General features: G+C 42.8%; 1 protein-coding gene across 4 annotated transcripts in view; it reads right to left on the reverse strand.

The window, feature by feature from the left end:
* LOC129364582 (partitioning defective 3 homolog) overlaps nt 1–16,055 on the reverse strand; it is a 343,226-nt gene that overhangs the window by 14,589 nt on the left and 312,582 nt on the right. For all 4 annotated transcript variants that reach the window (XR_008606460.1, XM_055037305.1, XM_055037304.1 and 1 more), the window contains one exon: nt 9,002–9,122. Coding sequence is in view for 3 of the 4 variants with exons in the window: in XM_055037305.1 (XP_054893280.1) it covers nt 9,002–9,122 (121 nt within the window). In the remaining variant the exon portion in view is untranslated. The remainder of the gene's footprint in view (nt 1–9,001; nt 9,123–16,055) is intronic.

Below are 16,055 nucleotides of genomic sequence, written 5' to 3' on the forward strand. Positions count from 1 at the left end.
TATGTGTTTCACAGCTCACTTAGTGTTTCGCTTTGTTTTTGTTTCACGTTTCAGGTAATCTCATGATAAATCCAGATGATTCGTAAAGGCCTCACAGGTTTTTTTTAAAGGATAAAAAAGAAAAAAAACAGACAACAACCAATCAAGGGAGATCCAGGAAGTGTTCAGGGCAAATCTAGGTAATAAGGTCATCATTAACAAGTGAAGTAAAACAAAGCCATTTAGGGAAAAAAAAAAAAAAACCCACACATTTCAATAAAAAGTTGTTTGTGAATGGCTGAAATGGTTTTTCAGCCATTGTCAAAACAGCTGGATGTTACTTCTGGCAGAAAGGAAGAAGACAACAGGAGGGGCTGAGAGGATTTTGGTCTGTTCTTGTTGTTTTTAGATGATGAGCAGCTGGCTCCACCAGCATCACAAAGTTCATAAAAAGTTTTCATCTGAACATGTTGAATCTCTTCTGTAAAATTGCCAACTCCAATTTTCTCAATACGCTGCATATGTACGCTCAAACAATGAGATGTTGACGAGCTCCAACATCTCATAAGGTACGACACAGTTGCTTGGTGACTATCACCCATGAATCTAAAGCACTGTCCTGAAAACTTTCACTTCGGTCCACATGCTAAGCTGCCCCAGTGTTGGAATCAGAGTGCGCAGAGAGGGTTGGGGTGAAGGGCAAACGAGGTCAGTAGGGCTTGGAACTCGCTTATAACTAAGTTTTCATGTTTTTGGAAACCAATAAAAAGGAATCAAACACATTGATGGGACATTGCCTGGACCTTTTGTAATGAAAAGCACAAATCTAGTCCTTATATAAACGTGACAAGAAGAAGAAAGTCATTGGTCAAAGAAATCCACTTGAACTTTTTACGAAGGTTTTGCCAAATAGAGGATGCGAGAAACAAGGAGGAAATTGTTCCTGTTTCAAAATGTCTGTCATTGCACCAGTTTTTCCTTCATTAAAGTTTGTAAAGTGATGAAATGTGAACTTGTGGAGGTACTCATAGTTTTCTAAGCCCTATATGTTCTGTGCCGTTGCTGGTAGACTGTTGACGGCGCATTATCGAATAGATTGATGGGATAAAAATCCACTGGCAGAACCTGAATAAAAAATAAATAAAATAAATGTCTTCCTGGAAACATCTTGTGTTCTTGAAATGGCTGCTTTCCTTTTCACTTGGACAGCTGCAATAACAGCCACAATTACTTTTCACTCCTCGTCAATAGCAACTCCTTTCTCAAGCTCGCCAAGTCCTTAAAAACATAATAGTATTCCACGTGGGTGGATGGAATTGGACTCGCATGTTTGAGTTTATAGCAACACTATCCCTCCGGTTCCAAAAGAGTGTAGAGCACATAAACAAATATCAGATGAAACGTGAGGGAGGGACAAAAACACAAGAGGAATTATTTCACTGAAGCCAAATGGTGAGAAAATAATTAGTCACGCACTGCTCTTGATGATGCCTCGGATTCATTCTGACGGGTTTGAGGTGGATGACGGCAAGCTGAGAGGAATGCAAGAGAAATGGCCAGGAGAGAAAAATCAGTCAGTGTAATGGCATTATCCAGGGAAGGAGAATCAGATTATTCCATGTTACGGCTGGAATATAATGCCATATGAAATATGACATTTGTCGAAATCGAATCAAAGAGATGTCCGTGTTTGTTTTTTATCCAATAACGTGAAAAATGATGTCAATACGGCACGCTTTTTATCTCCCCTTGTTTCCTTGGCTGGCGTCACAGAGCGAGTTTGGAGAGAAAGAAGCAAAAAATAAATAATAATGATAAAAACCTCCTCCACCTGTTTAAACATAAAAGCCAGGGGGATGCAATTATGGAAATTGTCTGGAGCCGTCAAAAGTCCCAGACAAGTGGAAGCACCTGGATGGGAGTTAAACTTTAAAAGGCGGAATAGCTGCGGTATGGATCCACTTTCGATTGACGAAAAACCTTTTTCATTGTGAAAGTATCTTCCTGCTTTGGATCAGTGCTGCCATTAAGGACTTGCTATCTTTGCCGCCCCTATCTTGCTATGTTCGGAGGCCGCCCACAGATGTAACCGCTTTAAGGAAGCAGCCAGGCTGTAAACAAACAGACATATGGAAAACATTGACGCTGCTAATGGGCATACAGAACGAGAAGAAAGTGAGAGAATGGTAGTAAACCACCACATCCTGACAAAAGCCCACTTGGATCATGATCCCCTCTTAAAGTCAGCACGCCAACCCAATTCCGCCAATTTATTATAAGGAAGCCCAGTCCATTTGTGGTTGGCGGGGTGTTTCGCTTCGGGCGGCGAATCCATCTGAGTGCATGCAGTGTGGTCTGCTGTTTCCCGGTCTTCTTGCCCAAGAAACCAGAGAGAATGGGAAACTCGTCTGGTTTTCCCCGTATCACGTTCAGACTTGAAAAGAACAACAAAATATTGGGGCTTTTTTTTTTTTTTTATGACTGCGGGCAGATTTATAGAATCAATTGAGCTTAAAACTATTTTTATAACTTAAACTGCAACGCTGGCCTCCATCTTATCTTTAAAAGAGAAGACATAGTTCAGCCCACATGCGCACTGGCCATGCTGAGGAATGAAGGTGATCGTTTAATCTGGGATTTGGCAGCAGCGCGCTCACATGACAATGCTGATGTGATTGTTAAAAAAAGAAAAAAAAAAGTTGTTTGCACACCAACGAACAAGCTAAATCACTATGATTATCTGTCAGGTGCTGCACATATTTTAGCTTCAGTTGCTCGCAGTTGTTCCCCACTGCAGTGCCTCACAAAAGCACTTATCTGTCATGATGAAGTTGTGCTGGAAGTATGTTGGGAAATAATAAACCAAGATTTAAACACCACAGTTTCATCCTTCAATCACACATAGATACAACGGGGCATATCTGCAAACGTACCGCGACATGGCGTCTGTCTAAACTGGGGGTTTGGAGACGCAAGTTGCTCTTTGGATCTTCTATAATGACTAAAAGTACCAGTACTAACTTATTGGATTGGGTTTTCTTGTTAACATGTCAGAAATTGTGCTTTTTATCCTGTTAACAGGTTTTTCAAAGGGTTTAGTTTGTTTGAAGCAGGGATGTTTGAAAGCAAACTTCACCTATTGAAAATGAAACCGATGTTGTAAGATCTCCAATCAAACAGAGTCTACTGGACTATCAGGTGAGAAAATGTCCGCCTATGAGTTGTGGTCATCTTTGCAGTTTGCCACAAGTTTTACAGAGAACCCACCAAATATATGGGAGAGGGAGCTGACATGACTGACATGCAAACTTTATGCCTGTCCTCTGCTTTGTGTTGCTTTATCGCATAAGATTGTGGTCGAAATGTCACAAATTTCGAAAAGTTTGAGCGCAAGAATAATTTCTGCATCGGTCAAACCTAAAATTGCCTTCAAATTTTTTACACTTTAATGCAGAATTCACATTTTGAAAGTTTTTATATTTCCATTTGGGTCTAAAAACAACACAAGCACATAAGAATAACCACCCAGCAATTCTTAGGCAGTAAGTTAAGGTTTTTGGTAATGGGGAAATGACTTGTTTCAAATACTATCCTATTGTTTAGGCACAATTTTACCAAGCAACCAGGCTTAACTTCAGCACGTTAGGTCAGATGGTTTTCTCACTGTATGCACTTTACAATGGCTGCTGGAAAAGTTTGTTGTTTGCCCTCCATTCAGAAAGCACTTGCTGCATTCTTTCTTGTTGGTTGTACAGGAGGCTCGACTTATGCTTTTCAAACATGTACGGTTGTCTAATAGAGCATCTTGTTTGCTGTCATTTTCACATGGGAGTGTAAACCTTGACTTTGGAGGGTTTGGCCAGCAACAGATTATTTGGACTTAAAGTGACAAGAAGCCCTGAAACAGCTTAAAAGAGGCAGAACTGAGCAAAATGAAGTCTAATTATAATTTGTGGAAAAAAAAGAAAGATAGACCTAACGGACTTGTTTTACACAGACCTATCCTAACCTCATCAAGGAAGCGTAATAGGTCGGCTTTTAACACAGAAAAGGAAACCACACCTCCGGCTCTAAACTGAATCCTACATGGAATTTCCACACAGCCACCCACAACACACTCCTTGTATTGTGTGTATGCTCAGAACCAGAGAGTCACATTGAGCCTCGGCGCAGGCTCCAGCATCTAGCCTCAAGAAAGTCAAGTGACTGTGGCTAAAAGTAGCTTATTCTACATGTGATCAGAGAGCAGAGAGGCAGCTGTATGCAATCCAGCCCCCCCCTATCAACATAAAGTACTATAACGAGGGCAACTAAAGTTTACATAAACACAATAAATACTTGTGGACACATGTACCCTGGTAGCATGAGATAAATAATGTCATAAAATCTGAAAGAATTCCCATAAATAGGAAATTTACAAGCTGCTGCTGCTCTGTTTGATCCGAGGCACCAGCATGGCGCTCACACTCCGCTGTGTGGTCATCTTCATCATCGGCGAGCCCGCCAAACAACGCATGTCGATTTTAATAGCAGAGAGGAAACGCTCTGCAAAAAAAAAAAGAAAAAGGAAAAAAAAAAAAAAAACGAGGTCAGCTCGCTCTATTAAAAATATGCGCAGCTTCATGATAAACATCTGGAAATCCTCTCTCAGAGAGCAGCGCAGAGCGAGGGAGGGAGGCAGGGAAATCATGATGGACAGGGCTTCTTGTGTCTTGGACGTTATTCCATTAAGGTTGGAGCAAAGGTTTGAGTGCTGACCTGAACACAGCCATTACAGCTGTTCACAGCAGCCACACCTGAGCCCAGCGGCCCACTCCCCCAGGGAGAGAGGCTGGGGTCAAATCAACGGTCAGCATGCCCCCATGCTTCAGACTGATCCATGAATTTCCTTCCCCTGGTAGCCACATCTCATCAGGACTTCAGCTTTTCCGACAAATTGGTTTCAAATGCAAGTGTTTCTGACATTACTTTGCCAATACAATAGCACTTAGTGATCTCCAACGGTGGAACAAACAGATGCTGCACAATCTCTTTAAATCATACATATTTCTAGCTTCTGTCCTCGGCTCAGCTCTAATGTTTTAGTCTATAGGGAGTGTAGCAGCTCCGTATCGTCTGACAAAAACATTCTGTCATGTGGTCTTGTTGACCTGAAATGGCCCGTTTTTATAACAATTTGGGATTTTTCTAAACCTCTTTACCATCTGTGCTTATTTGACAAAGTGACGAGAAGGCCGGGGTATCGCCGTGTTGCTATAAGAAACTGGCCTCTGTGTCTCGTCATATTTATACCAAAGGTGAAACAATGTTGTGTATTATGAAGTAGACATTCATAGAAGCTGTAAATATCTTAAAAGATTGAAATTTCCAAAAAACACCAGTTACATTTATTGTAAGGGAATTAGCAAAGGTGTCAATAACAGTGCCACCAATGAAAATCTATTTTAAATCAAGCTACTGAAATTGAAACCCCCCCCAAAAAAGTTAGCTCTTGGCACATCTTTGCCAGCTAACACGTCCCATCTGTAGTCCAAGTTTGCTTTTACAAGAAACAGAATATAAACAGTGAAAGGAGGCAGCAGCTGCTTCGGTTACGATCTGCGTGGAAGCCATTATGATGTAACCTCGGGTAGCGAGGGATGGCGTTCATCAAAGAGCGGCTCATCGAGTCTTTGATGTGGAAGACATCTGATCGCCCCGTTGGAGCATCTCATGTTTTTTTGTAATTTTCATTTTTTTTCTGAGTTGCATTCAGTAAACGTTTGGATTTACAAGAGTGGAGGTTATTACGGTTTCCCTTTCATTGGCGCGGGCAACGTTCGAGAACGACGCGGAGCCGGGTCCGCTGTACGAAAAGACCGTATCAGTTTCAGCTCAAAGTGGATTGCTAATTGCTCTGAACAAAACACAACGGCAAGGTTACATTTTTGTGTGCGAGTCGGATAATATTTTTGAAAATAGAAGAAGGGCGACTTTGGCTGGTCCTGTTTGAATCAATCCGTTCATGACCGTTCCTGCTGTTGGATAATCAAAGGTCCAAGGTTTCTTCCATGAACTCATCAGCCTGGCGGGCCACCAGGCATCACTTGCCTCCTTCACTTGGCTATTCTTTCATTTATTTGAAATGATTTTTTTAATACACCAATAGCAGTGAAAGGAAAAATCTTAACGTGGCACAGACGACCACTTTTCACTCAAAATGATCTGTGTGGAAGGTGCTCCTGAAGAGCAGCTTAACTTGCATTTTTCATTTTGCACCAACGTATGTGTCAAATATCAATTCCTTACGGCAAGCTGCTGGTATCAATAATGAGGTCGATATTTACATCCAGAACCATAAGTAGCGCAATACGCTGGTTTATTCCAGTGCAATCAAGTTGAGAATATGAATACATGGTGGAGTATATAAAGTCCGACTGCATAAAAAAAACCATGTGTTGGTGTCAATATGTCTGTTTTATCATCATCTTATGAGTGATCAGTAGATTTTAGGACATTTTGCTCAATCGTTGGGTCTACAAGGACAGACCCAACCGGACGATTGCTCACCTATAGAAAATCCCTGAAACTACATGAACTTGACATTCTGCTCCTGTTCTAATCACAACCAGTTTAACGATAAGGTTTGTATTTTCAGATAATAAGACATCAGCAATCTTTAGCAGAAAAGCTAAAAATTGCTTTTCCTTACACAATCTACAGAAAGAGTGCTTTTATGTTGTTCACTGCTGTACCTTCTTTGTTGTTATTTCTAAATTGTCCAGTCACTTTTACAGGTTTTTAAACACAAAAGCATTGTTGGACTGCCCTCACACCGCTACCAAGTGGCTGAGCTGATTTTCTGGAGGGAACCCTGCTGAACCTCTCTAGATTCTATGCATTATTACACAAGTGGATCTGATTACAGGTGCTTCCTTTGTGATTACTTGTTTACACAAATGGAATAAGATGGTGACTAATAATACAGATCCTCCTGTGACCTCCCGGTAGCTTGTTGCTAGAGGAACGGCACTGGTATGGCACAAAATGCCCAGCAATGTCAACAGTCACAAGCAATTAGGAGCTCAGATGCTGAAAGAGAACGACTTAGACTGCTTAGTGCTGAACAAACACTTGACATCTTGCAGCAAACGAAAGGAGAGAAAGAGAGAGAGAGAAATGAGGAAAACAGAGATGGACGTCTTCTCAGTGATTCTTTGCCCATCAGCTGGACAAACACTGACGCAAACCCGGAGCAAACAAAGGGCCGCCTTTATCCACACAGGAACTTTCTGGGAAGTCTGCAGATTGCTGCAGTCTTACCTAAAGTAATTTGGACAACTGCAAAAAAAGAAAGAAAAAAAAAAACACAGCAGGACACGAAGGTCACACCAAAGCAATTAAACTGACAAAATGACACCGTTTGCTCCCCAGAAAATTGTGTGCCGGTTAATTTGACTTTCAAGGTCTGACATTCTGACCCGTCGTTTAGATGACGGCTCCAATAGGTTCATTGGTTTCTCAACTTGTTTCTTTATTTTGTGTGTGCAATAAGGACGTGGAAAACAAAAACAAATATAAATACACACCTGTTAAGCCTAAGAGAAGACGTGACATCAAATGTCTGAAATTGCTTAAAAAGTGTTATTTAAACTTTTGACTTTGAAGAAATCAATGAAAACTGCCTTTAAAAATGACCCCTCTCATTATTCTGGCACTTAACTAAAAAAATGATTGATGTCAAACGGGAAAAGTTTATTTTGATTCCATGTCAGTGTGAAAAAAATGCATCCGTTTCTTTTTATGTAGTGTAGACAAACATCTGGTTTAAACTGCAGTTGAGATGACTAATAAAGACCCGATCTATAAATATGGAAACTTTAACTCAATATTCTTTTTGAAATTTTTAACTCAGTGCCTAAGATTTTCTAGTTATTAATCTATAAGTTCCTGATTTTTGTCGAGTTTACATTTGATATGGTGCAGGAGCAGCCACCGTTGGGTACCGACCCAACAGGCTGCAGGTTTCTGGGAAGATTGTTGGCGTGCGCAGCGAGTTACTGATTCTTTGAAATCGATGGATGTTAAGCGGAAAAAGATATGCTGGACATGCAGTTTCCGACAATTCTGACTGTCTCTCAAAGTACTTCATAAAAACTCCAGCCAACTTCATAAAATGTCAGTGAACACCAAAGCATAGACCAAAAAACGTCACGAAACGAGATTATCGGCAAAAAATGTCGGGCCGCCGGTTGAGATGCAACCCGGCGTGTAAGCTGAACTCAAAGCCCAACTTCTGATGCACAGCAGGGTGTGATGCGATTCAAGCCGGAATAAATTAACTACGCAATTAACTTAATTACCTTTTTCCAATTATGAAGAGGAAATCCCATTGTTGTCCCAGATCAATCGTGGAAGTGGAGATGAGCTTAAAGAAAGTGCTCTCAAAGTTTAATTGAGAAAATGTAAAAATCCCTCTAATCACGTTTAATGAAAATTAAATGGAACGCGGCGGCTCGGTGCCGTCGGTTTCCTTTTAGTAGCGAGTCCTGCACACTTACGTGGCATAAAATGCTTTTCTTCAGTGATATGTCTTCACCGACTTTTATGCATCTTATCCAGAAGAAAACGTCTCTGGAACGAATAGCAGCTTCTTTAAAACCTGATACTCCGGCCAGCTAAGGTTTTTATTTGTACAACTCCAAGGTCTGACATAGATATTTGTTATTTTCAGTCGGACAACTGGTGGGTTAAGTAATGAAACTTTCTGTTCTTCGCCTTCTGTTTTTATGAGATTTATTTTCACCATTCAAGAATTTATGACGCATCTTAATGTGAGTCTGTGGATTTATTTCATTAAAAATCCTCACTAGAGCATAAATGTGGGATAGGAAAAAAAAATAGAAAACCACAAAATATTAAAACATACAACATACAAGTCCCAGCTTTTTTGGCAAAGGTGAAAAACAAAAAGTGATATAAGGATAAAATTAGATGAATCAGTGGCTGATTCAGCGTCTTTGTGACAGAGTGCGGTACTCACCCAGGGCTGGTTGAAGCTGTGGGAGCCCTGATGTTCCTCTGGCTCCTCCCCGTGCCTGGCCTGCTGGAACTCGTGTCTCAGCCTCTGTATCCGGTCGTGGTTGCTGGGAGCCATCGGACTGCTGCCGAGAGAGGACAAGAGGACGTTAAAACTAAGACGCCGTGGCTGCGAGTCTTCACCGGGAACATCCTTAATGTTCCAGGTCTAACTAGCATGTTGATGCAGGTGCTTTTTTACCCCCTCCCTCCCCACACCGTCACATTTAAATAATTCACTTGACCACACCGACTCCCCTCGGGAAGCGCTTTCAGGGATCCCCTGATCTGACAGTCGTGATTCACACTTGCATATCTGGGCTGACATTTCTCAAGTGCTTCTTTTTTCCCCCCCTTTTTGTCTCTTTCTTCCGACCTTCTCTCCATTTCTAGCTATTACTGCCCAAAAAGAAAAAAAAAAAACCCACCCTCATAGCCGAGAATGCACCACAGCCAAATGATGTACGTCTCTATTCAGAATGCTGAAGAATGTCGGCCTTTTATAGCACATAGTCATTAAACGGCGTGGAAAACCCTCATTTACATCTCCTTCATTAAAGGCCTTTGAGGGGCCTGTCAATAGGAATCAATAGCGCTCCCTCAGCTTAATCAGGCTCTCCTTTTATCATCAGCTACAGAGGCAGCACATGACAAAACACATAATTATGATGAAACAACCGGCTTGATAATAAGCCCGAGTTTATGCATACCGCGAGGATGAAAGTGACCAAAGGTTAGGAATTTGCGCTGGGTGGGGGAGGGAGGACGTTCAGGAGGGGCGGTGATGGACTGGAATGAGCAGTGCGGGTCAGACAAGGACGAAGAGATAAAAGCGCAAGGGATGTTCACGGCGGAGCGGGAGTGGGGGACGGGGGGGATACGAAAGGTTAAACAAAAGCACGTGGGAAGACACAAAAAAAGGGAAAAAGACACAAAGTAAGCCAAGGTGGATGTAACATTCAAGGCCAAAAAAACAAAGCAAAACATGAAATCTAGAAAAAAAATCCCGATGTAGACGAGCTCTAAAAGGGTTCGTCGATAGGCGGGACCGGCCGCATCTACCCGGAGCCAATCGCACAGGTGGCGCCGCGAGCGCCGGGAAGTGATTGCTTATTTAGACTCGGAGGATTCCGAGCGCAATTATGCCGATAATTGCAGATTAGAACGAGAACATCCCTCTGATGATAATGGGCACCAGGACACGCTGCCAATCAGGCTTCATTAAAAGCACAATAAATAGCTGCTCCTAAATGATGCATGGATCCCGGCGCTTCCTTCTTAGCAGCACTTGGGGGAGACTCAGTTATCGTCTTATTCATACTGCCTGATCACAATCAATTGTATTAGTTATACTCCATTTGATTCCTATGAGTTTATACGTGTGAGGATTGCATTAGGCCCTTTTTATGCGGACAAGGGCAATTAGGTGGCTCGCTGGGGTGTGAGGTAGCTTATGCTTTTATGGTGCGGGCTGATGGGGGGAGGCTTTTTGTTGCTGTTTATTGCTAAATCAATGTCCCCTCTATTCATTTGAGGTGAATTAAGTAGCAAAGGCCATAATAAAAAATGCGATTGATGAAAATCAGAAAGCCGTTCCTGAAAATCATCTCTCTTTCTTTCCCCTTCTATCCTGGTCAGTCTTACTTTGATATAATTTGAACTGAAGTTTGCACTTTAGCATTAGCTTCTCATCAATGATTGGAAGTCAAAAATTTTTTTCCAGTTTTGAAAGTCTTCATATCCCTTATAAATTTTCACGTCACAATTACAATTCCAACCCTAACAGACCATCACAAGGTATTTTTGCTAAAGCTAGCAAAAACACTAGCTTTATGCGTACAGACATCTGAAAAGTGGGTATGAATGTGTTTCCAAGGTACTTATTAAATCTCTCTTCTATTTCTCCTTAGGCAGCGGACATTCTGCAACCATCCCAGCTTGTTAAATGAGAGGCTTAACAAGACAGAAGGAGGTGGGAAAACTCCACCAAACAGAGATCTGTGAAGTCCACTGCATGCAATTAGCTTAATCCCTGCTGCTGGTCAAAGAGCAGGCCAGACTCACTGCAAACAGATTCATGGATTTTTCTGTTTGACCCTTAAGGGAAGGTTTTTGTTACGATCAGCATCTCAAGCGTGTACCGGCTATGAGAGCCAGGTACTTTGTGCAGTAAGCAACTCTATTGATGTTCCTCTTCCATTCTCACAACCAGCCGGTCTCCATAAGTAAACAGGGATCTAGTCTGGTGTGTGATGGACGATGTGGTGGGTTGAAGAATGTGAACAAATCCTGGGGCAAATTAAAGAATTAGAACCCTGCAATTAGAACAAGTTTCTGTGTTTCAGTAACTCGTGCTGCAAATGGAAACTGCGTTGAGACCAGGCCTAGACCTGGGGTGAGATTTAATGAAAGGTAAAACTACCATGACAGTACAAAGGAAGTCTGGGGATTATCAAACTGCTATACAGTGGCTCCTGTTCTCGGACCTCCGCCCCACACGGCCGTATCCAGACCCCGGTTTCCTGGAAAGACTTCCACGCTTTATGAGGGCAATATGGAGTTAGCTACATCTCAGAATTAAGCAAAGACACCAACGGAGTCGGCCTGCTTTGACAAACAGCAAGCGTCTGGCACAGCTCTGCAGAATCAAAAGATGGATTGAGTTGACTTCACTGTAACTCCTTGAATTGAGCCCGAGCAATTCAGCAGATAATTAGCCGGTCGTGACTGTTACCGATGCTCCAAGGTCTCACTGTTAAATTTACCTCCGAATGCATCAGCGTCTGTAATGAGCCTGAAGTAGAAGTGCGACAAGGAGCCTGGCACAGGAAACCGGCAACTCTGATCAGGAGACAACCTCACAGACTCGCAGAATGTGTCACTGCAGCATCAGATGGGTTATAGGGACCGTAAATGAGCAATCCTCATTAATTTGCTCTTACCTGTGTAAGAGCACAAAGGTCACTGGCAATATGTGCACAGAGAGTCTCCATACAGATTGCCTGTCATGATCTCAAGAGTGGCAATTTAGATGCTTGTTCTGGGTTTTCCCCAGAAAACTTGCTAAGCCCAGTGGTTGGGCGCTCAGGCAGCCATTTGTGCAGCGGCCTGCCATGTTTTTGATTAAAAAAATATTTAAAATTCACCTGATAATTATGATATTGGAAGATTAATGCCATAAATAGCTGAAAATAACCTGAAACTAAGGTGAGAGATAAGCCTTAAAAGACTTGAATCTGCTACTGCATTGAAAGGTTGTTCTAAAAACATAGACCTGTTCGGTCTACATACAAACAGGTGCTCCATTTTACAGAATTGTTCAAGACACATGCCCATCTCACTTCCATTTCAGTGGTGCAATACTGAATTGCTCTATCACATAAAATCTCAAGAACACAACCGTGCGCCAAACTTTGTGGCTGTAACACAACAAAAAGTGAGACGGTTCAAGAGTTATCAGTTCACTTAAAAAGCGGCGTAGACGCAGACAGGGAAAGGGCAACGCATTTCCAGTCTGCTACAAGGACACAGAACATTCACACCATTGCCGCCTCTGGAGCGTGTCTGAGAGCTCATTGAGAGAGGCGAACTTGTGAATTTACAGGCAAGCAGGGTCAGAACTAATAAGACTTCTGTGGCATACGAATGAAAACATGTCCAGTGATTCTCCGCACCTGCCACTTTGAATGCAACAGCTGAAGTAGAAGAGGTCCAAAAAGCTGCGGGCTTCGGCAGTAACGAGCGATAAGTTCTCCGGTTTTCACAGCGGACGGAACAATGGTGGGTGTGTGTTAGCATGTGTCCGAATGCGTGACCCCCCCTGCTCCCCACCTGTGTTTTTTTTAAACCTGGTGGCCTGCTGATAGGGGTCACGAGTGCTCTAAAGCTGCAGCTGGGGGTGTGCTGAGGCCTGTATGTGTAATAGTCATCCTTTGATCCAAGAGGATTTTTGCAGATGTCTCCCACACCAGAAGGCTTAAGCTGAGAGATGCAAACTATGCTGCAGTCCGCCTGTTTGCTTCTGTTTGCAGATCAAAGGCGCTCCGAGTCTCTGCATGTCCCGTAAACGCCGCCACCGGCTAATAAAGGAGTAATCCCGTCACTCTGAGCGTAACGCATATCATATGAGAATACCTGGAGTTCAGAGGTCGCTCCAAGCCAGCCGCAGCCGGTGTGTCGGAATTACAGAGGCTAAAGTTTCTGGAGGAGATTGACAGGAGCTCGGCGCGTTGTCGCCGGGTGTTCATTTCCAAATAAACTAAACAAAAAGCTGAAGCTGCCGGAGCGCCGTCCCGACTTTAAAGTCCGACATTCTGCTGTTTTCTTATCTGATCGATGTTGATTGAAATTCTATCAGATTATCTGGTTCCTTGCCGTGGCCCCAGTATCTCTACGCGGCAGACGAGGGTGCAGGCTTCTTAAGTCTGGGCCCTGTGGCAATCTTGCATCAAGTCAAAGCCTCGGCTCATCTTTATTCCATCACCCTGTGGACTTTCATTTATTTCAAAGAAAGATGAGGCTTTTTTTTGGGGGGGGAGAAGAACGGACAGCCTTTGGGACCAACTGCGATGATAGAAGGAGATTAGATCTACATTACCCCTGGTCATATATGTAGGGAAGAAGGACTGAGATAAAACATTTTTTAGTTTTTTTTTTTTTTTTTTTGGGGGAGAAAACCATCTTCACCCAATCACAGTGATTTTGGGAAGCAATCAAATGAAAGTGTTTCAAGCATATATACCCCCTTCTGGCATTTCCTTCCTCGTGCCTTATACTTTCATTCTCATCTTGAAAAAAATTTTTAAAAGAAAATCTCTTTTCATGCCTCGTTCCTCTATTACTTGCCTCATTTTGTTCCAATATGTTTTATCCTTAACTGACCCAACGATCCTTTGAGGTTTGCTAACCTTAGCACTTTAGCTCATTTTTATGACAATGTTAAGCAACATGTTAGTGATAGGCCTCATGCTAACCTTGGAATGTTTTCAATAAATTAGCACAGTGAAAGTAGCAAGTCAATGTAAATGCTTGTGATACCACATCCTTACTAACAACATTTTAGCTTATTTTTAGATTATACACTAATGTTGAATGAAGGAAGTTGATGTTAGTGATGTATCTCAAGCTGTTCACCATATTTGAGCAAACCTTTGTACTTTTGCTATTTTTCAGCTAATTTCTTCAGAAATAGAAATTTTCCTGGTTTTATTTCCATTCGTTTTATCCTTAAATGCCTCCACCATCCTTTGTGGTTAAAAAGATAGTTTATGAGTCCCCCTGTGTCCCCCTCATGCTCTCCCACTAGCCTGGTAAGTGACAGCTGCAGGCCTGACAAAGGGCCTGATAATACCCTGGATTTGTCAGGCTCTGACTTCACCCGTGTGTTCCTGTGACTGGTGCAGCACCAGTGGCGCCTCTCCAGCTGAACCGCCCGCGCTTTTGAGATTGCAGCCCTCGCCGAGGTTGAGCTGTGTGAGCGGGTATCCATGGTTTCAGTCAAGACTGCAAAGCAGCACATACGGAGGTCCTCAGGGGTCTTAAGAGGCCGTCATCTGGGACGCCCGCCGAGGTCACAGTGGTGCTGTGACTGGGGGCTTGGAGCTCTGATTAGGAAGGGACAGAAGCGACGTCTGTGAAGCTGCTCCTTCCAGAGGGCAGTCCGGCATGGCAGGGCTCTAGCGTGCAATTCATCTGCCGCTTCCCGATGGAGAAAGAAGTAAAAATAAGCCTGCCCCAAAGTGGAGCACAGAAAAATGTCATCTAGGGAAATGGAGCTGAAGATTATGAAGAAAACAGGAATTTCATACGGGGCCTTGTGAAAGTATTCACCCCTCTTGGCGTTTTTTGCGTGTTTGTCTACACTACAAGTTGTATTTAAATGTTTTTTAAATCTAAATTGAATATGATGCATCTGCATCATAAGAAAAATAAGAAAAACAAAATATGCTTAGTGAAATGAAATCCAACTTTAACACCGTTTCTGAAAGGCTCCAGAGGCTGCAACACCACCACAAATATCTGAGAGCTCTCCAAACAAGTTAGGGACAAAGTTGTCCAGAAGTTAAAAAAAAAAAAAAATCAAATCTATTCATAAAATGGAAAGAACATGGTTCCACCACGGACCCGCCAAGCGAGGGCCAGGCACCAAAACTCCTAGGAGGAGGTGGTGGAGTAGATCCACACGAAACCAAAAACATTCCCACTGAGCTTGTTTGAACTCTCCCTGACAAGCTGCTTACCACCAAGAAAGGGTGTAGAGGTAAACTAGTGTTGAGGTGTTTAGATTAGGGGTCTTCAACTCTAGACCTTGAGGGCCGGTGTCCACCAACTTTCAGATGTGTCTGAAACAAATGGCGGAATCACCTCCTCAGTATGCAGTTACGTTCTCCAGAGTCCTGCTGGCTGTTTGACTCAGGTGTGTTGAAACAGGTTGGGGGACCTCAGGCGTCATGGTCCAGTCAAGGTTGGGCTACCGTTGTTATGAAGTTGCATCCGAAGCGTACCAGACCACAATGGTGTTTCTGGGTGGTAGTGTGTGAAGCGGCGAATGTACCCGCTTCAAAAAAAAAAAAAAAAAAAAAAAAACTAAATGAGAGTTTTTTGGAACTGGCTGGAACTGACTGCAAATTTGCTAAGAATCACTTTCACTGTTGTGGGAAAAACAAAAGCTTCAGATGTGTTGACGCCAGCCAACTTCTGTCTCTGCATCAGTCATGTCTGTGTACCGTAAAGCTCCGGCCTACATCATAATCACAGCGGTGCATGGAAATAACTGAAAACAAAACCGGAGAGAGAGAGAGAGAGAGAGAGAGAGAGAGAGAGAGAGAGAGAGAGAGAGAGAGAGAACAGTGTTCTTAAGTGAGCAGAAAACCAGCCAGCATATTAACACGTTCTGCAAAACAAGCCAGTCGTTTTCCAGGCCGTCGGCTAATAAAAATCTGCTACGTTAATGTGGTGTTTGCATGACTCATCTTGCAGTCTGCCACGAGTCAGCACTTCTTCTCTTCAGACAGACTGTA

This window comes from Poeciliopsis prolifica, unplaced genomic scaffold, assembly GCF_027474105.1.
Source record: "Poeciliopsis prolifica strain line A6 unplaced genomic scaffold, Auburn_PproV2 SCAFFOLD012, whole genome shotgun sequence".
Taxonomy (NCBI): Eukaryota; Metazoa; Chordata; class Actinopteri; order Cyprinodontiformes; family Poeciliidae; genus Poeciliopsis; species Poeciliopsis prolifica.